The sequence below is a fragment of the Perissodus microlepis genome, chromosome 7 (genome assembly GCF_051167445.1).
Source record: "Perissodus microlepis isolate ML-2025 ecotype Zambia chromosome 7, ASM5116744v1, whole genome shotgun sequence".
Classification (NCBI taxonomy): Eukaryota; Metazoa; Chordata; class Actinopteri; order Cichliformes; family Cichlidae; genus Perissodus; species Perissodus microlepis.
The window spans coordinates 52,391,171-52,411,732 of record NC_140467.1 but is presented as its reverse complement, the minus strand read 5'-3'; the positions used below and the strand labels follow the sequence as shown (position 1 = coordinate 52,411,732).

At 37.6% G+C, this 20,562-nt stretch overlaps 1 protein-coding gene across 3 annotated transcripts; it reads right to left on the bottom strand.

The window, feature by feature from the left end:
* Positions 1 to 9,152: 9,152 nt before the first annotated feature.
* On the bottom strand, positions 9,153 to 19,620 carry LOC146384091 (beta-1,3-galactosyl-O-glycosyl-glycoprotein beta-1,6-N-acetylglucosaminyltransferase 4-like). Of its 3 annotated transcripts, none has more exons than XM_084935850.1 (3): positions 19,412 to 19,620; positions 19,217 to 19,298; positions 9,153 to 17,626 (listed from the first exon to the last, which is right to left on the bottom strand). In XM_084935850.1, exons 1-3 carry the CDS (start codon positions 19,434 to 19,436, stop codon positions 16,333 to 16,335), a joined length of 1,401 nt encoding a protein of 466 aa, XP_084791976.1. In that variant the 5' UTR covers positions 19,437 to 19,620; the 3' UTR covers positions 9,153 to 16,332. The 3 variants fall into 3 exon arrangements, with proteins under 3 accessions (XP_084791976.1, XP_084791977.1, XP_084791978.1); XM_084935851.1 differs by having other exon boundaries at positions 19,242 to 19,298; XM_084935852.1 differs by lacking the exon at positions 19,217 to 19,298.
* Positions 19,621 to 20,562: the final 942 nt, after the last annotated feature.

Below are 20,562 nucleotides of genomic sequence, written 5' to 3'. Positions count from 1 at the left end.
TTAAAAATATAATACGAGTATAAAGGTCTGGCCACCCTGTTAAAAAGGAAGTTAGGAATATGTGTTTGAAACATACTACATTCATAGGTTTAGTAAGATAACTCTATAAGATAAGATAAAATAACTCTTTATTGTCATTGCACAGTCATACATAGTACAATAGTTCAATGAAATTGGAAAACTGTCCCACATCGGCACTACGTACAACACAACACGACACGGCACATCACAACACAACAAATAAAATTAAGAATAAGTGTATGTGTATTGCACATTGTTATTATTGCACATTAATTATTATTGCACCTTGTTATAAATATAAATATTATTATTGTTATGGTTGTCCCGTCCCCCCCCAAAAAAAAAAAAAAAATTCCAGGAGGTAGCCAATCAGGTCAGTCTTTTACTCTTCAGCAATAACATGTCGGTTTTCACTTCTCATCATTGTTATCATTTTGTTCACATTTAACGTTTTGAGATTTTAAACTTGGAAACGGGCCCGTTTTTGTCTGAAATAAGACAAAACGGAGAGCAAGCCTACAGTATGTGCAGAGCCTCTTCCTCTATCACACAACCACAGCACCACCAAGTGGATCCAGACTGCCACTGCAAAGACGCAGATCATGGCTGACCTCATATTGTTTGTGTTAGAACAGGATAACTGAAGAAGATGCAGATTTGAATAGAAAAACACAGAGAAGCACAGGCACTGCCTGTAGCAGTATATCAGTATAATGACTTTGCAAGTCAAATATAACTGAAGCACTTCTTGTATCCAGCAGAGCCAAATAAAGCGGTAAGAATGCACGTATTTTGTCATCGAGGTCAGGAAATTTTTAGAAAAGAAAAAAGAGATAAAAAAAAAAGAAGCTTTTTTTAAAAAAAAAAAAAAAACCTCTGTGATGAGCAGAGACCTTGGTGTTCTTTCTTTGTAGTTAAATTTTTGTACAAGCAGAACGTTGCCTCATTTTTCTTTTCAGTCTTTTCTGCTCTTTGTGCATATCATAAACAGCTAAATTCAGCTGATCTTCTAAATTTAATTTAGAAGATAATTTATTTAGCCTCCAGCTCTATGTCACAAACTCTGCCATATTTTCACATAAATTTAGGCAAGGAGTAAAATGTAAAATGCTATTTAATTTCTATCATATACTCTATCAGTTGTAATAATTTCACAAAGAAAATTATTAGGTGACACATTACCATCACTGAATATAAATATCATTTTAATTCTAGGTTTAAATACACACTGAAATATTAAAGCAAGAGTTCAACATTCAGGGAAAGATATTTATTTGCTTCGTAGCAGAACACAGACCCAAATTTGCAGCTTAGGCCAGTAGATGTGAGATCCAACACAATGTGCACTTCATGGGATGTAAGATCTCCAAGCTCTCTAGCCAAAAATAGCGCTAACAAACAACTCTGTTTTTTAGTGATAAATGTTATATGTTATGTTACATGTTATATGTTAGTGCTATATAATATTATTTACTATATACCATGATTTATTCTAGGTGTACTGAAAGGAGGTTTCATTGCACAGCCTAATGAAATCACTGCATATACACACTGACTGCCACCACACTGTTACTCCCTGTAAATTTTTCAATTTCTCAAAAGATACAAATCTTTTTTTTTTTTTTATAAATGCAATGTTTAAAAAAAGTTAAAGTAGGTTAGAGACTGAAAGCAAAGAGAAAACTCTTACATAGGCAAATACATTCACTGGCCACTTCATTAGATACTGCCTTGGTTCAGGCCCTTAGTTAATCATCAAACAAGCTGTTTTACCTCCCTTCATTATGTAGTCATGGTTTATATGAACATACATTGCTGTAACAAAATGTAAACACTCACTGGAAATTTTATTGGGTACAATTGTTTAACTGGTTGTTAATAATTTAATCAGTCACATGGCCGCACCTCAGTGCATTTATGTTTACAGACGTGGTCAAGGTGACCAGCTGAAGTTTACACCTCCAGCAGAATCAGGCTCAGTGAGGGGTGGCCATATGCCATGACCAGTTGGGGTGAAAGGAGGAAGACAGGATAAAAACACACTGTGGAAGAAAACCATAAATTAATAATGACTAATAATCAAATACAAAGAGGTGTATACACACATAGTGAGTGAAAAAAGATGAAAAATTGAACAACGGAGATAAAAAAAAAAAAAAGGTGAAGTGGTCTGATTAGTCTTGATTTGTGTCTGAATTTGAAGTAAACAATATGAAAACATGGATCCATCCCACCTTGTATCAGTAGATGCTGGTTCATGCTGGTGTCGGTGGTGTAATGATGTAGGGGATGTTTTCATGGCACAGTATCAACTCTTTAAAATCAATATGAACAGTAGATAAATGCCACAGCCTACCTGAGTATTGCTGTTGGCCATGTCCATCCCTTTACAACCACCCATCTCCCATCTTTAGTGTATCAATCAGAAGCTAAAATCATCACAAACCCATTTCTTTAACATGACATTGAATTCATTGCACTCAAATGACCTCCACAGTCATCAGATCTCAATGCAAATGAGCATCTCTGGGGTGTGGTGGAACAGGATCACATCTATGTGCAGCCAGCAAATCTGCAGCAACTGTGTGACTCTGTCATGTCAACATGGACCCAAATCTCTCAGGAGCATTACCAGCACCTTGTTGAATCTGTGCCATGAAGAAACTAAAAGCTGCTCTAAAGTTAAAGTCTTTGACTTGAAAACTTTTACAGGTTTACATTTACATTTGAATTTACATTGTGTGTAAAGGTAATAAAAGCACTCTAAGAAAAAAAGCATGGCCTCAGGTAAATAGCAATGTCATGTTTCAAGGTAATGATGGTCATTTAATCAGTATCTTTGCTTAAGAGACTGGAGTGGCTAAACAATGGGGACGATAAACATTAACACGCAGTACTTTAGTGTCGAAAGAGTGATTACTGAAACGGTTTACTGTGAACATTTATAAGGTTTTCTGTGTTCTGTATGAACATTATGCAACCTGGAACGTGTTCATTCGAAATGTTTCCTTATTATGGTATTTCTGTATTACATAGTTGTAACTGTAATGCTGTGTATTATGTGAATAATAAAACATAAAATAAAATATTCCAAAAGATCTTTAATCTTGTTTACCAGAGCAAATTAGGATATTTAACTACATAACAAGTCTTAACTCCAATGTCTTGAACATATTAGGAAATTTAAGAAGCAATAATTAATCAGGCCACTACGTGTAAACGAAGTGATATAACACATAAAAGAAAGATCAAAGCATACTTGCCCAAAGTGCTGACTTTAAGTAATTGAAGCAGTCAAATGAAATAGTCTTAATTGGTTTCTCTCTATATCAAGCTCATTTTTCTTTAAAGATTAAGTATTTGAATAAATATAGATTTGATTTGATATATTTTTGTTTCATTTTACTCAAAATTGCTTCATGTTCATGATGGTGAAAACTATTTGTTTAGTGCAAGCACAAGGCAAAATGTGTGAAAAGGGGAAATGGGAGGAGCTGGTGTTTGTTTCCTTTCCTATTTTTGATTCTGGTGAGCTCATAAAGTCTGCTACCTGGTTCTGCTTTCTCTTAGCTCATCCTGTTGGTCCATACAACTGTAGCTACTAATTGTTTTTTCATGGGAACCTGGTACATTAGTTTTAAGATAACAGTCATTGTTGCTACACAACCTAACAGCTAACAAGTGATGCAAGAATAACCGGTATTTCAGAAATTTCAGAAAATCAGAAACATACAAAAGCATGTCAGGAGTGCTTCCCTGTGGAGGTTTAGTCCCCTTCGCTTAAAGTTGACATGTGATCACTGTGATACACCATTTATTCAAATGTTGCTTCTGCTCTAACACACTTTCACTTTGCTACATCCTATTCTGACACCAATTGCTACAACCTTTCAATTTTTGAACATTTTACTGTAAAATCTTTTCTCAAAGCCCAAATGTGACTCAAATATAATAAAATAAAAATACCAGATTCACTGATTCTCTAGAAGCTAAAATGCTTTTGGAGTCCAACATTTCTGACCCTGAAAATCTTCAAGGACTCTTCAGAAAAACTTTTTTTCTTTATTTTGTTTTTACATTTTGGAATTTACTTTTTAATGCAGGAATCAAACGTATAGCATATAAACTAAACTGATGAATTGGAGAAACAGTGCTCATATTTTATTTCACATCATTCACGTGCCACAATCCAAACTTCTAACAGTGAATCCCAAACCTATGAAACACCATTGGATTATTTAATGTCCTTGTGTTATGGCCCTGTCCATAATCTGTTTTGGTGGCTGTTGTTGTCTGTGCCTTTAAGTCTTTGCAGGTCGAGGAGTGGATGAGCTGATGGCTGCTGATTGGTCCCCTGGCCATGTGATCTTCTTCAAATCCCCCACCAGCAGTTGTCCTGGGGCAGCCACTGACAGCAGCAGCAGACCTGACCCTGGCCTCCAAAACCTGAGACATTTGTGCCTGTGACTTTGTGTGGCTTTTCTGAGTTTTGTATATAGTGTGTACATTAGTTTTCATTGTAAATAGCACATTGTAAATAGCACTGCAACAGAAGGGGTGAGCTGCCTTATTGTTTTTCCTTGCACTGTTTTCTCCTGTTTATTTCAGTTAGGGAGTTAGGTGTAGCGCTTGTCTTTTGTTTGATGCTTGATTTCACATAGGGTTTTAGATAGCACTTCCTCCTGACTTAGCTTGTTTTGTTTGTTATTTTGGCCTTTGTTCTCCCCGGAGCTTCATTTTTGCAGTGTAGAAAAATAAATCACGATTCACTAAGAAATTGGTTTCCCTCTGTGTATGGTTTTGGGGACCAGGGCGGGGCAATCTTTCCAAACTTGTGTTGCGTTCCTGTAACCCTAGACTGGGGCGTAACACCTTGCAATTACAATAAGAACAAGCATGCATCTCTAGATGTCAGCAACATGACGAAGTAGACAGATGTGATCAGAAAGGAAAAAAGTGAAAAGAAATTATTGGAATATCTGGAACTACGTGACTGTTCGGTTTGTTCTCTACATATGTCTCACAGGAATACCATATCTTTTAATAGTGAGCAGCTAACATTACAAAACCATGTTTCAAAGTTTGTTAAAAGGGAGGAAAAACAAATTCAAAACTCAAACCTTTCCCTTTAAGCAAGAATTGAAACTCTTAAACCCTAGAGACTGATGTCTTGAATAACAAAAATAGAGAGCTTAACAGAAAAAGGAACCTCCTGGTGTGAGTAACAAGATCATTGGCATTTTGTTTGACTGAAATAATTAATTAACTACATTCTACCACATTCTAAAACCTAAGACAATATAAATTGCTCTTATAATGTCAATTAGTGCACTGACCACTGTTTAGATAACTGATCCTATATAGTGGGCCTAGTCTGAGCCAGATGTGTTGAAATGAGTTTCCAAATATGCACAGTTTATTCTTTTGCTACTCCTGAACTAGCTCATCAAACATGTGGGTGGTGGGTCTATAAAGACACATTAAAGCCACTCTACACGTTTCTTTTTTGGGAGGTGAGATAACTAAAGCCCATCAACACAAACAGCAAAATCTCACAACTAAAGCCAAGATAAATAGGTTTAAAGTGCTATAATGAATATGTAAGGCACTATTTAAGGCCTCAAAGTTTAATCTAACCAACTACAACTGAAAAAAAGTCTGCTCTTTGCTGGAATAAATGATTCAAATACAAAGGCATGTCACATTAAGGGACCAGTGAAACCAAACTGAGACTCACTGTGAGTGTAATTATGAGTCAAAACATGATTTAATATGAGCACTGGTCTACTGTAGAATTTGTTTTAAAAGTAAAAATAGATTCAAAGAACTCATGAAATGAAATCGGTAGTGTAAGAATGGGCTTCAATAATGTCTCTTGTGCTGTTCTGTCAATACCAAACTTTACCAATAAGTAATCTATGTTAGCCAGAAACTTCAGGCTGCTCCTAATGTTCTCTTTTAGACCGTTTTCTTTAGCTCATTACGATGTCAGAAAGAGGAAGTATCCTCAATATGGTAATGCCTGGCACACAGTTATGGCTGTTAGCCCAGAAGCCCCACCTTCCTGCTGCATAAAGCTTCTACTTTGCTCACCAAGGCCCAGTAAGAGACAAAAACTGTTTCACAATCGTTCAAAACTTAAGTTCAAGAATAAATAAGTGGAGCTGGAAATGTGCAGAATAGATACCCTTTGAACACTGGTGAGCCATTTTTTTTTTAAGTTTATTATCATTTTGTGCTTTTAGACCAGCAACTTCTAAGTCTAAAGTTAATACTTACAGATGTGTATAAGTAAAAACAGTGTGAAAATGATTTCAAATAAATTCATAGGGGGTTCAAAACCATAAAATGAACAACGAGAAATACCTTAAATACTCAGTGGATCAAATCTCCTCTAATCCCCCACCTGTTCCCTGTGTAAGGTGATTCTCATGCTTCCTTTAGGGAAGTGCAGCTCTTAGAGCGATGCCTGTGACCAACCTAGCGTGTAGGCAGATGTCTTCTCTGGCTGTATGCCTGGTCAGGTCCTGTAGGCATTAAAGTAAGAAGCAGATGACAAAGGACACCTCAGTGAAGAGTCAACAACTCTGTCCTTAATGAGGACATAATAATGAAGTAATGCTTATATGTTTAATCATCCTTGTGATGAAGAGTGGATAATAAATAAATAATAATAGTAATACATTTGCTTGGACAAGGGAAGGAAACTAAAACAGCTTGTTTCAGACAAAGGATGAAATGGCAGGCTGCACCAAGGACCAGTACGTGAAATAAACAAGGATTATTTTAACTGTTAATCGTGTAAAGCTACTCTAGTAAAATCCAGTAATATAAACACTGAGCTGGCGATTACCAGTCAATGTTCATTTGCAAAGGCCTCACTGCTGTTTGATAATGGGCAGGTGTTGTACTGGGGGGGTTTACAAAGATTTAGTCAGTGAAAACAGCCTTCTGCATCTATACATGTGAGTGAACCAAAAAAGTAAATTTGCAGCCGTTATGACAAAAACAATAAGCTTAAATGTTCCGCACTACTGAGAAGTGCAGAGTAGAGATAATTCTCAGTGAGTTTGCCCCTTATTATGATACTTTTCACTTTAATGTGGTATTTTTGTCCTCCTCCACAATGATATAAATATTTTGCTGCAAAACAATCAAACTTTCAAAACAAAAATTAATTTACCTACGTTTTGAAAATGGTACTTTTTTTTCTGTGACAAATAACCTTTTAATTGCAATTAAAGTCAACTTACTGACCTCTTAAATAGCCCCTTAATGTGAACTCTACTAGAAACCTTCTGTCTAAAATAGGCTTGTAATGTACTCTGACATCTACTTTGCTTCACAAGGCTGCTTTACAAATGCTTTTACACAACCACACCTTGAGTAACTGCTTTTGTAGACTGCATGAGCAAATATTTTCCACTAATAGATTCGAGAGTTTCACTTAACGAAAGAGTTTTGCTCACCTCGTGAACTTTTAATGCAGCCTTGCGTAAACTGGAGTCAAAACCTCAAAGCAGAAACATATTTAACAAAAGGTTCATCAGAATACTTGATTAGGAAATTATGTATGTTATATGTCTACTTGTTTTATTAGTTTTATTATTATTAAGTTGATGTCTGTGAAGGTTCTCAGTCATCCAGGTCATCGTAGTCAAAGGAGCTTGCAAAGAAAAGCGTCTGGACTTCTTTAAGTTTACTTGAAGACGTTTCACCTCTCATCCGAGAAGCTTCTTCAGTTCTAAGGTCAAATGGTGGAGAGTCCCAGATATAAACCTAGTGGGAGTAATTATTAAGTTGAGAACATTACAACCCTATTTAAATAAGAAAAGAAAACTAAACAAAAAGAAAACCCCAAAAGGAATCCATTCAAGCATCAGTCCATCCATTCATCCATCCATGACCACATTAGGGTCACCAGTTAATGCACAGGGAGAGCATGTGTGCATGTGTCCACAATAAAAAACTGTAGCCTGGATGTGAACCCAGGACTTTCTTGTTTACAGTGATGGTGGGATGCAGCCAATGTCAAATGCAGATTTGATTATCTCCTCAATCCTATAATCACACCTTCTATAAAGAGTCTGGTACTGATAGCACCGACTGCACTGACTGGATGTTGTAGGGTTGTCCTGACTGACCTGTCTCTGCAACGTTGCCTGGACATCGGTGCCTTGGGTGTCGAGAAGGTGTACTGCAACCATAGGTGTATCACACTTCTCAGCCCGGGACAATCTACACCTCGGTACTAGTGATGTGAGTCCATCTGTTAGTTAAACCTTCACTTCAAGAGGAACAATGCAGTTTTTGACCTGGTCATGGAACAATGGGCCACGGCTTTATCCTCTCAAAGATGATCAAGGGTGTAGGGGGTTTGCCCAACCTGTCCAAAGTCTACATATGTTTTGTGGACTTGGAGAAGTAGTTTTACCGGGTTCATGTGGGTATACTGTGGAGGTTAGACTTGTTTTCCGGTTAATGCTAGACTCCACCAGGGCTGCCCTTGGTCACTGACTCTGTTCATAGGTTTTGTGAACAGAATATCTAGATGTAGCCAGATGTAACCAGGTGGAGGGTCTCCACTTTAGTGACTTCAGGATTTTACCTTTGCTATTTGCAGATTATGTTGTTCTGTTTGGTTCTTCAGGTGGTGTGTGCGTGTGCAATTAAGGTTCAAATCTAAAGGTTCAAATCTAAGATCTACCCTTCTCCTGGGATCAGACATTCCATAAATCAAGTTCACTTGCTCTCAAACCAACTTTAATGGTTGACTGACTAACTGAACTGACTGGCATGAATAACTTCATTTCCTGGAACACTATACAGCAAAGCCTTGTTCAACTCTTCTTCTGTACTGGTGCTCCAGTCAGTGACCTAGAATGCCTAAAAGGACTGATAGCCTATCCTAATCCTCAGGGCCCAGTTGTTTAAAAGGTGTAATGCAGATAAAAATCATCTGCTTTTGGTTTTTCCTTGGTTTTCAATGGATCACATAATCCGGCTCACTTTTGTCCTCATTATTCAAAAAAAAAAAAAAAAGGAAAAAAGAAAAAAGAAAAAAAAGAAGTTTAAAATACTGAAACATTTTTCAAATATTACAGAGAACAGTTGGAACAGTAATCACACAGTACTTTTAAGTGTGTTTATTTCAAGTGTTACAAAGAAGAGCTCTGGTGGTAACTTTCTTTGTAACATTCAGTCCACTGACTAAACAACTAATAAATATAAACAATATGGCATTTGAAGGTGTTCTTTAAAAAAAAAAAAAAAGTTACACAATTTCAAAGACTATGTTGTCACAGATGTCAGGCAGGACTCAAACACAAATCCAGGGGCAGGTCCAGGACACTCCTCTTCACACAGTCTGTGACTCAGTCACACACACTCAGTGTCTCAGGGTCAGTACAGAGAATAGAAACGTTCATTAGAAAAAGCAGGAAACATAATGAGGTACGATATGATATGATATGATATGATATGATATGATATGATATTGTGGCGAGCTCAGACAAGGAGGAGACGGAGGTATCGTTTGGTCTTGCTTCCCGTGAGCTAGCCAGGGAGCACAGCCGTTTATTCACATTTGCAGAAGAACACTGCCGCTAGCTAACTGCTCAGCGCGGCAACAACAACAACAACACAGGGCGCCCTCTGACCCCGGAAGGACACCCCGTCGCAGCGAGAGGGCGTCACCTGTCACTATGGCAACATAAACAAAACATAACTGTACAAACAGAACCCCGAACAGCCCTGACCCACTACAATATGATATGATATGATATGATTCACAAAGAGAGTTGGAGCTACACTAACCAAGGTGAGTACAACAACCCAGCAAAAACCAGCACTCCAGTGTGGCCTTAAATAATGGCAGGAGCAATCATGAATGATGAGCAGCAGGTGAGTGATGATGAGCAGGTGTGGAGATCGAAGCGGGGACCAGGAAGCAGACGCCAGCCTGACACTATGTAACATAATCATCATCATTATCTGTCTTTGACAAAGACTTCTTTAAGCCTTATTTGATACCTTCTGATGCAGTAGCTGCTGGTTCTACCAGAGGTGATCCACTGTCCACAACAAGAACGAGTATGTCCTCTTCATTAGAAAGAACTGGATCAGTTTTCTCTACATTTGTGGGCTCAGCATCCCTTACAGTACTTTGAATCCCATGCAAAGTTTGCCAGTTTGCACCTCCAATAATATTAAGGACCATATCTCTGTAGTCTGTGCTCTGGTAAGGTTTGTCACCAGTTTGAGTGTTTTTGGCTTCAGCATGGTCCCTTCTTGACCTGGCCTTCTTCCATCTGAATTTAACTAACTCTGCTGTCTTCCTAACACCCCAGCCCATTGTGACTCAGTCCTACAAATACATCATAATGGTTCCTGACACCCACCAGCAGTGCCAATGCTGAATTTATAGGACCAACTTGATTAGTTGAACAAAACACTTAAGAGTAATTTTGAACAGCTGCATCTCCCTAGTCAGAGGGATTGCAGGAGGATTTTCTGGGTCCTCATCAGGCTCAGGTGCATCATAAACATTATCACAAAGGGGAACATTATGTCTTGTGACAATGCTGTGAAGCACATTACAGGCAAGTATTATTTGGCATTGTAGCCTGTGGCTCCACTAGCAAGTAGCTGAGCAAGCAAAGGGCCTTTTCCAGAGAAATAGGACATGAAAGATTTGCCCTTATTCCCACATGTCCTAACACAGTGCTAGTGAACGAATCCATCTGTCCATTTATGCTCTTCCAGGGCAGCTTCCACCACAGAAAAACACAGACTTCCCTTTCCCCAATCACCTGCTTTAGTGTATCTGAGGGAACACCAAGGCGTTCTCATGCCAGCCTTAAGAAATATAATCTCTCCAAATTGTCTTGGGTCAGAGCCATTCATAAATGATTGAACTCTTCATCCTATCTCTAAGGGAGAGGCCAGACACTCTTCATAGAAACCTCTTGTTTTTCAAAAATAAATAAATACATTTCTGTTTTAAAACAGAAAAAGTGTTCTGTGTACTATTTTCAAATCATTGGAATCTCTTTTAACATTTTTAACTTCATTGTTTTTGCATTTTGTAATGCTATTTCACCAAAATACCTCAGCGAATCTGAGAAGTAAAACTTCTTCTTCAAGGCTGAACTGTGAGGCTTGTTAAGAAATGATTCACTGAGGCTTAAAAGTTATTTCCATTAGAAGACTTCACCCCCTTGAACAGGGGCCCAGGGGTTTCTTTGGCTGACTTAACAGTGTACCTAATAAGACCACGATGCATCACCACTGCACAAACAAAACCTCTTTTATATTTTAGAATCTGAACTAAGCTGACCTCATCTGTCATACCATGTGCGCTCTTCATGATGTGCAAAATAAACATTAGTATAACTCTTATGCTCAAAACAGAGCAACGCAGCCCTGGTAGAAATCAGACACCTCTCAGACATGTGGTAAGTGAGGGGCTACAATTTCATGTGCTATTTAAGGGTTTTACTGTGACCTTTTCCTGAACACTACCACTGCCTCTGTGTGCAAAAGCCTTAGCAGCTTGAATTGAGTTAAGTTCTTCTGGGAATAAGGGATGAGTCAAAAGAAACTACACTTTCTAACACATAACTCATGTTTAAAAAGCAAAGAGGGAAAAGAACTAATACTCTAAAGAAAAAAGTATGTGTAGAGAACAATGACTGCTTTGTTTAAAAAGAAATTAAGAAAAACTAAGAAAAAAAGAAAAAGTACTGAAAAGTAATTGTGAGTTAAAAGGAAATGATTTCAAAGGAACTGCAGACCAGAAACATTAACACTTTTCTTACAGGAAACTAAAATGGGCACTTCACTTGTCAGCATTCGGAGTCTGAGCCCATGTAATATAGTTACTGAGAAAGTTAAAATGAGCAGTGTGCAAGTCATACAAACCTTTAACCAGAAATATGGAGAAAATTGTGACATTTCTGGGAAATACTGTTTCTGAGTTTTTATGCACTACTAGGCTATGCACTAGGAATTAGTAGTAGAGGGCTGAAGTAGTTACATGAGATGTGCCAGGTTAAGTACATTATCTCAGCAAAGCACTATGGGGATCAAATCCTCAGATGTCAGTGGGAGTGAAATATTATTACAGCTTATACAAAGGGCAGATTGTGAAAACTGTACATTTTGTCAGAGACATTCTTTCAATAGACACTCTGCATACCTTAAGATGAGTCATATTATGCCCTAGATACGAACTTTCTGTTTGGTAAGTATCGTTTCTGCATAATGCTCAAACAGGTTACAAGTACCGGTTTACTGCTTTACAGCTTACACAGCAGCACTGACAGCCAATCAGCATCTATAAATTGTAATTTGAAATATGTTCATAACACAATCTGACCACAAAAAAAGAAAAGAAAAGAGTAACTGACTGTTAGACCTTTATTTAAAGCTTAGAAATGCTGACAAATTGCTGTGGTAATCCACACGTTCAGGACTGTTAAGGGTGTTTTTAGCATTTAGTTTCTTTCTGTTTTAGGTATTTTAGGCACTTGTGTTAACAAAGCCAATAATTTTATAGATAATCTATATTTTCTTTTTTAACTTCCTCCTCTCTTCATTTCTTTTGCCCACAAAATTCTCTTTTTCATGATCTTTCTTGTCTTTAATGCTACTGTGGTAATTGTGTTGCAACAGTGGAGAATTTCCTTTCAACATACATCACTATTTACAGTGTTTTCATTTACACCAGTCATGTCACAATGCTGCACTTTCTCACTCACTGCAGTATTGCTGCTCCTCAGTGCTGCTAAGGCAAAAGCGGAGACTGCAGGACAACTGCACACAACAGAGCATGGAGGAGGGGGTAGAGTGTATGCACAGACACAGAGTAACTTAAAGGATGAAAAAACTACTGAACTAAGATGAGAGAAACAAAGTAAAGTATTGATTCTATGACGCTATTGATCCAGTACCAATACCACCTTTGGTATCAAAGCTGGTCCACCAACTATTATTTACCACTACTGAGTCTCAACTACAAGATTCCTGGTCTGAATCTTTGAGATCCAGACCCTTTCAAAGACATGCATGTTAGGTTAATTGATGATTATAGATTTGAGCTCAATAAAGTGCTTAAAGTGTATCAAATAATGCATGGACAAACCTAGCTTGTAGTCTACAGCTCTTTGAGTGGTAAGAAAGGCTGGAAAAGCACTTTAGAAATAGAAGTATGTAACATTAAAACGTCCAAATGATGAAAGAAGCTCAGGGTATCTGATGGCAGAATGGCTGCAAATGCAATCTGTGTAAAACTGAAACCGAAAGACACTCCACACTTGTACTTGTAAATCCAAAGCTAGACCCAGTTTAAAGTTTTAAATGAAAAAAGTGTTATTTCACGTGTTTACCAGTGAAATAATATGACAGAGATCCATCAGCTAAGAATGTTTTCTGGTTTAATCTGGTAAAACATCACTGCAAACAAAGAAGCTCAGTTCAGCTGTTTGATCTAGAGTGATAAGATTAGCATGTAGGCTAAACACATTAGAACAAGCAATAACAAAAAGCTTGTCCGTTAGTCTTTTACGGACTCCTTTCATCTGTGTGTTTCTGGTTGGTTTATATGCATTGTATTAATTGCTGTTGCCAGTCTGCACAAATTACATGTAACTGGCATTCCTCAGCAGTATATAAGGATTTTCTCCCAGTTACCTGCTGTCAGAAACCTGTCAGATATCATGGGTTAATGCCCCAACAAGTCAGTTTCCACAGTAACATGAGGGTTGTTTTGGTGTTGTTGCTGATTGTATCAGTGATAGACTTGCAGAAAAAAAACAAGCTTCTACTTGTCCTTACAGGTGAAGTGTTCTCATACGGGGTCATTTTATTCATATGCAAAACTGGAACATCCCATAAAGTCTATGATTTACTGGAATTGAATAAGCTTTCATGACTCCATCTGTGACATGCTCAATGTTCTGTAAATAAACGATGTCGTTAAAGATGAGCAAACATAGATTAGATGTCAGATTGTTTCGAAACATCAACACAAGTCCGGCACAATTGCTTCAGACTTTCCATTGTTTCAGAAAGCCCTAGTTTGCCCATCTCAATTTGCAGGTAACTCAAGTCCAGCCAAGGCACTGAATCAACTCGGAGCACAAACAAGAGAACAAGGTCAGGTAACGAAGGCACTCATAAGTTGAGAACCTGATTACCACCACAAGGGTGAAGATGAGCTGGCAAGGAGTAAGGTTTCTGCTGACCCTTTTACTCCCATAAGTGATGTGATAATGGTAAGCAGGCTGGCTGAAAGTGGGTCAGAGAGAGAGAGCAGTCCTGCGAGAACCATGACAATCTGCTCTTCTCCTGTTTATGTTCTCAAGGATGAAATCTCAACAATAGGAGCCTCGTAGCTCAGTGCTAATTATAATTGTAAACAACCATGGTTGATTTATGTGAACCACATTTTTTTCAAGTTATTGTTTTTCTCAGAGTTGTGGTAGCTGCAATAAGTTCCTATGTTTGTCCACTGCTGACATTTGTAAACATGTAAATAGAGCTCAGATAACAATAGAGATCCTCTTGAGATAGCCTCTTTTTTTTTTTACTTCCTTGTGTGCATATCGATTCATGTTGCAGTAATGCTTTAAAATGAATAACCATTTAAGGTATTTCAGTACACAATCCCAATTGTAACAGAACTTTTTTTTGCAGTGTTCATTTCCTGTCTATCGCAAAACTCAAAACATCTGTGTGAAAGCAGTAAAGATAAAAGAAAAGTATAAACTGTAATTAAAAGAGGCCACCCTTTATTTGGAGTCTTTTGACTATTGTGGTTTTTGTTTTTGCTGTTTTTTGTTTTGTTTGGTTTTGTTTTTTTCCAACCAGGCATAACTTTTGGGGTGGATCTGAATGAGAAACCAAGCAACGATCCATGCTCAGTAGTACTAGCTATAAATAACAGAGTACGCCCATTCTGAATCATGTTGTAATTTTTCACTTTATTTGAAGACCATAATTTGTAAAAATGAACACCTTGTTGTGTTCAACTCAATTCAAGCATCAAAGACTAGAAAATCACAAGGAACTATTTAAGGACGTGTTTAAAGCAGGTCACTTGATAAAGCCATATCAGATGAACATCGGGCTTATTTCCCCATCAACAGGCACATACTGCATTTGCTTCCTCCATGACCTTTACTTTTATAACCTAACAAGTTCTGTTAATCTTTTATATACAGTCTAACACTGAGAGGCTGTTTATTTTTCCAATTTACGTTATAGTTTGATGCAAACCTGCATTACATATATAGTTGGAATCAACCCTAACTAAAGCAGCTTGTATCCATCCACCAGTTGGATTGTTGCAAACAAATTAGCTCTCGATTTATTTGTGAGGAATAGATGACATAGAATAGATGACCTCTCCTCTGTTTTACACAGTATTCTGTGTAAAAACCAATCCAATGTGTTCCATTGCATTTCATGGAAAAAGGGGCTGTCCAGATAGCATGCTGTGTGTTGAGGAAATAATATTTTGTTATTATAGTTTGCAAGAGGACCATTAGAATGATCCGAAAACTGAATCTGTAGTAAAACATTAACACATGTATCAGAGGAAAAGGGAATCCGTCAGAAACAGGCAAGAGCATGTTAGCTTTCAAAATGTAACCAGTCATTATTGTATAATTACCTCTCATTACAGTTTCATTCAACCAATTAACAAAAACAAATATTATCCCTGTTTTCCCCATTCACAATGAGAAGCAGACGACTGTTTCTGCTAAGACATGTTCCTCATGGGTGTGTTTTTTGTAAACTGGACTTTTCTGTGAAGACAGAAATCTAAGAAATAAATCTCTTATAAACTGAATACATAAAAAAATACATAAAATTTATAGAGCACTTTGAGTACTCCGGGAGAGTAGAAAAGCGCTATATAAGAATCAGTCCATTTACCATTTACCATTTACCATAAAACCAACATTGTCTTTGTAGATAAACAAGTGACTCAAGTGAGACAGAACACCCTGAGAAAAGAATGCAGCTCGGCAGCTTTCCTTAAACAAACGACGTTGCAACATATTAGAGCTGTAAACACCATTTTCATATCTCAACGCTGCATTTTGTCTTTCCCACTTAAACTTTTGTTTCTAAAAGACCAGAAAACAGTGATTAGTCCCCTTCGCTATTACTTATAGCTCATTATAATTAATCAATTATGTTGATTTGTAACTTCAAAGATAATGATGTATAAGAAATAGCAGTCAAATTTGAAAAATCACTGAAAGAACATAATATTTGTTCCTGATCCATTTTAGCCATCGTTTAACCTTTACGACAAGTCAGTGACACTGATTGAAATAACTTCTGCTTTTCCTTCAGCTTCTCCTCAAGGCACTGAATGAGTACAGGGTCCACTTTGGGGTCAAACTTATTGGCAAACCAGTGGCCATAGTTCAGCAACCAACGCATTTCCGCAGCACCAAATATACAAACGCTGCGAACGTGTGTCCCCGTGCACGGTGGGTACAGCTGCTCCTCCAGGTACTGCCACTTCACCAGCCTGGTTTTGCTCATCAGGTCTGTGATATCAGGCTTGGATCTAGGCACCTCTCCAGGGACACCTGGCAGTCGCACAAGTGTTGCCCAAAAGTGTTCATCTGGGGAGTAGGTGTCCTCTGACCAGGACAAAAAATCTTTCACTACACCTGAGGCATTCATATGCTCAATGAACTTCCGGGAAAGTACAAAGTAGGCGTTTCCAGAGAACACCTCTATATTGTGTGGTGGTGGGTTCTTTACATACTCTGTTTTCACTGGCAGTTTTTGATATTCAAAGCTGGCATCTTTCAGCTCATAGTGAAAGGTGAACCGTTGTTTCTTAGCTGGTGTGGGTCGGCTCGTCTCTAGCATGTTTCTGCCATTCAGTTGCTTTAGTTCTGACACTAGCTCCACGTTGGACTTGAGAGGGAAGTCTTGGCCACAAAGGTTGATGACATACTTCCACTTGACTTCTGAACCCAAAAGGTCAGACAGACAGTTGAGATCAGCCTTTAATCGGCTAATGCTTGCATAATATACTGATTCTTTCTTGCTGGTAATGAAGACATTGGGCAGACACTGGGCCAAACCCTCCATAGCTGATATGAACTGAGCAGAGGACTTTTGATCATAGTGGATACAGTAGATATTACTGGGTGAGTACAGTGCATTGATGAGTCTCTCTACCATCCAGGCAGATTTATGCACAACCAAAGAATAAGCAATAGGAAAGTCTTGCTCCTCTTCTGTGGCACACACATTATCATAACCCCTGTACTTTCTGAATAAAGTACAGTTAGAGGTAAGATAAGCTAGACTTTCATCTTTAATCTCCACAACGTCTTTCTTTTTTATCAGCAGAGATTTCCCCACCTCCACTGGGTCCATGTCATAAATAGCAGAGCAATCAATATTGTACTTTGGAATTATCTGCATGTCCATACCAATATGTGAAGGTTCAGTGATGTAGCTGTGCTTGACACAGACCAATAGCAGGACGCATATAGTCAACAATGACAGGAAGGAAGGAAAGAACTGCTTTCGTCTTAGTCGCAGCGATAAACATCGCATGGTCATTCTGTAGTGAGAGAAAACACAACATGAAGGAACATAAACCCAACTGATAATGTTATTCTTCAGAAATACCTAACCACCTAAAAAAATGTTCAGTTTCTTTTAGAATAGGGTTACTCCACATTTGTTTATTGTGCAATAACTTTAGCACATCCAGTGAAGCCTTGCAAAGACAAACAGATTCAATAGAAGCTTCTACCCACAGTCTGTCAAACATGCCCTACCTACACCCTGATTGAAGGTTAACTGTGCTGCTAACACTCAAGGACACTCGCACTATATTTATAAACTGTATTTATTACAGTATAACATACATACACACACACACACACACACATATGTATGTATGTATGTGTGTGTGTATATGTGTGTGTGTGTGTGTGTGTGTGTGTGTGTGTGTGTGTGTGTGTGTGTGTGTGTATTGTGTCTGTATACAACTTGTGCATATCCTTTTTGTGTACATTCTCTGTGCTCTCCATTCTGCCAATGGAGAGATGACAACTGTGTTTCATTGTTCTGGTAACAGTGACAATAAAAATCTATCTTTTCTTATCTTATCTTATGTTACCTTCATAGAAGTGTGACAAGTGTCCAAAAGAAAGAAAGTGTCACTTCGTAACGCCAATTGTACAAGATTTGATACATGAGTTTGTGAGACTTCATCACTTTTTCCCTAACAAAACTGATTTTAATTTATTTTTAAGCAATAAATAGATGTGGCAAAAATTATACAAATGCATACATATATATGTAAATTTACATTCAATTGATTTTTTTTAATGGTCGGAAGGTTCAATAAATTCTCTGGTTTAAAAAAAATAAAACAAATATTCTATCAACAATTATTTACTTAAGAATTTCTGAGGAAACACAGAATCAGATTTCACCAACTCCTAAGTACGCTTGTAATACTTACAGTTTCTACAGAACAAAGGTAACATTTTGCATTTCTTTATTGTATATGCGGACGTTATTATTCACGAAACAAAACAGAAAACAGGGTCTTATTCAGATCTGACATATATGATTTTTTTTTTTCTTTATATAATGAGAAGTATACAACACACAGGGAGACATATAATTGCTATTAAAAATACCTTTACGTTTGGAAATTTAGTTTTACAGATTTCACATGGATATAGTTGCCTCATTGTCATTTGCTTTGAAAATTCATAGGCCTAGTTTAAAAAAAAAACAAAAAAAAAACCCCATCTCCCGATTCAAAACAGGAGAAATTCGTCTGAAATTTATAAGTGTGCCCTTAAAAAGAGTGACCAAAATACAAAGGTGACGTGAATATACACTAGAAAAGAAGTTAAAATAAGTTATCCAATTCAGAGTGGACGATAATAAATAAATAAATAAATAAGATCAAACAGCTTATTTTAATTACTTCCAAACGTGCGATCTGTTTATTGTTGTTTGAAGACTATCATTGCAAATACCTTCAACAAAAACAACACCATAGAATATATAGCTTATATGATCTCATCTCTTTAAGCAGACAGAAAGAGACAGAAGTGAAATTAGGTGGCAGTTGCCATCTATGATATACAATAGCAAACGGGAGAGCTAATTTAGATGTGATGAATACCTTCCATACTTTGAAAAGCCCTCACCTTGCTCTTCACGCTGGTGCCGGTCTCCCCAAAAGACCTGGCAAGCAGTTTTTAAACCTGAAAGTTGTCAAAACGTGGGTTCAATGCAAATGTTCCGTCTTCGCTGCTTCGACAGTAAAACTTCGACTCACAAAAGTGAAGAATGAAAAAAAGGAAGAATGAAAACTTACCTATGTCAGAAAAAAGAGTGGGCATTCGTCCTCCCTGCCCTTCCACTTTCCCCACACTGCTGTCGCGACATCTGTGGACAACGCAAACTTGAAGAAATGTCTGATTATACGTTGTTAATCAGAGGAAACCGTGTTCAGAAGAAGCGCGACAAGCTGTCATAACCGCGCTGAGCTGAGGACCACAGGACAGAGACGCGCTGAGAAATAACCCGGAAAAGAGGGAGGGGTTCAGGAAACTAATTACAGCTCAAGTAAAAAAAACAAAACAAAAACGAAAGAAAGAAACGAACAGAAAAGCAAGAAAAAGCAGAAGGACGTGTTTTGTGTGTAATCATTGGTTTGTCTCTGTAGTAGGTAAAAAAAAAACAAAAACAAAAAAAACAAAACTTGTTTTAAGAGGGGGGAAGGAGCAAATAAAAAACGGTTTCCCCTGCAAATGCGCTTTGCTGAAACGACTGCTTCCTGAACAAATCTGGTTAAAATAGTTTGAATTAAAACCCCGTGTCTGGAGTCATCTGAACTCACTAAGGGAAGGGTGAGAAGGAAGAAAGCTGTACCAATCGTGGGAGCTCTCAAGACTTAAAACTTGGAGGTGGTGTGTGAGAAAACTCAACAGTGAAGTCATTTCTATGTTTTTTGGGGGGTGGAGGAAGAATTAAAAAAAATCAATCTACGACGGTCGTTCAGTGACTTGGCTTTGTTCTGAAATAACACAATCCTGATTATCTCTTTATGACAGAAAAGCAAACTAATTCTTCAAAAGAATTCTAAGATACTGGCTTAAATGCATTTAAACTATAATCAGCCTGTTAAAACACACGTGAAAATTAAATATGCTACCTACACGAGTGACTAATATGAGCCAGGTTGGAATGTAGATTGGTGATTTTGCTGGGTCATAAATGTCAACTCAAAGTCCTGCAGATTGGTTATTATTATCAGTAATGCCATGAAAGTCATACTTAAATACACCATGCAAAACAAAAGTCCAGGCATCTGTTGAAAAAAAGCATAGCGTGGTTTTATGAAGCTAACCTAGAAAACAAAAATACAAAGAAACTGAAAGAGACACCGGAAACCACTTACGTTTTTGTTTTTTTTACAGTTTTACATGTGACACAACTAACAGAGAGCCATTAAACCCAGTCACA

Bases quoted from the DNA above. Each gene is read 5' to 3' on its own strand.
- LOC146384091 (XM_084935850.1), bottom strand. From the start codon at position 19,436: ATGCCCACTCTTTTTTCTGACATAG. The intron at 19,299-19,411 runs GTAAGTTTTCAT...GACAACTTTCAG, and splicing joins CACTCTTTTTTCTGACATAG to GTTTAAAAACTGCTTGCCAG. The intron at 17,627-19,216 runs GTATTCATCACA...CTCTCACTACAG, and splicing joins GGCTTTTCAAAGTATGGAAG to AATGACCATGCGATGTTTAT.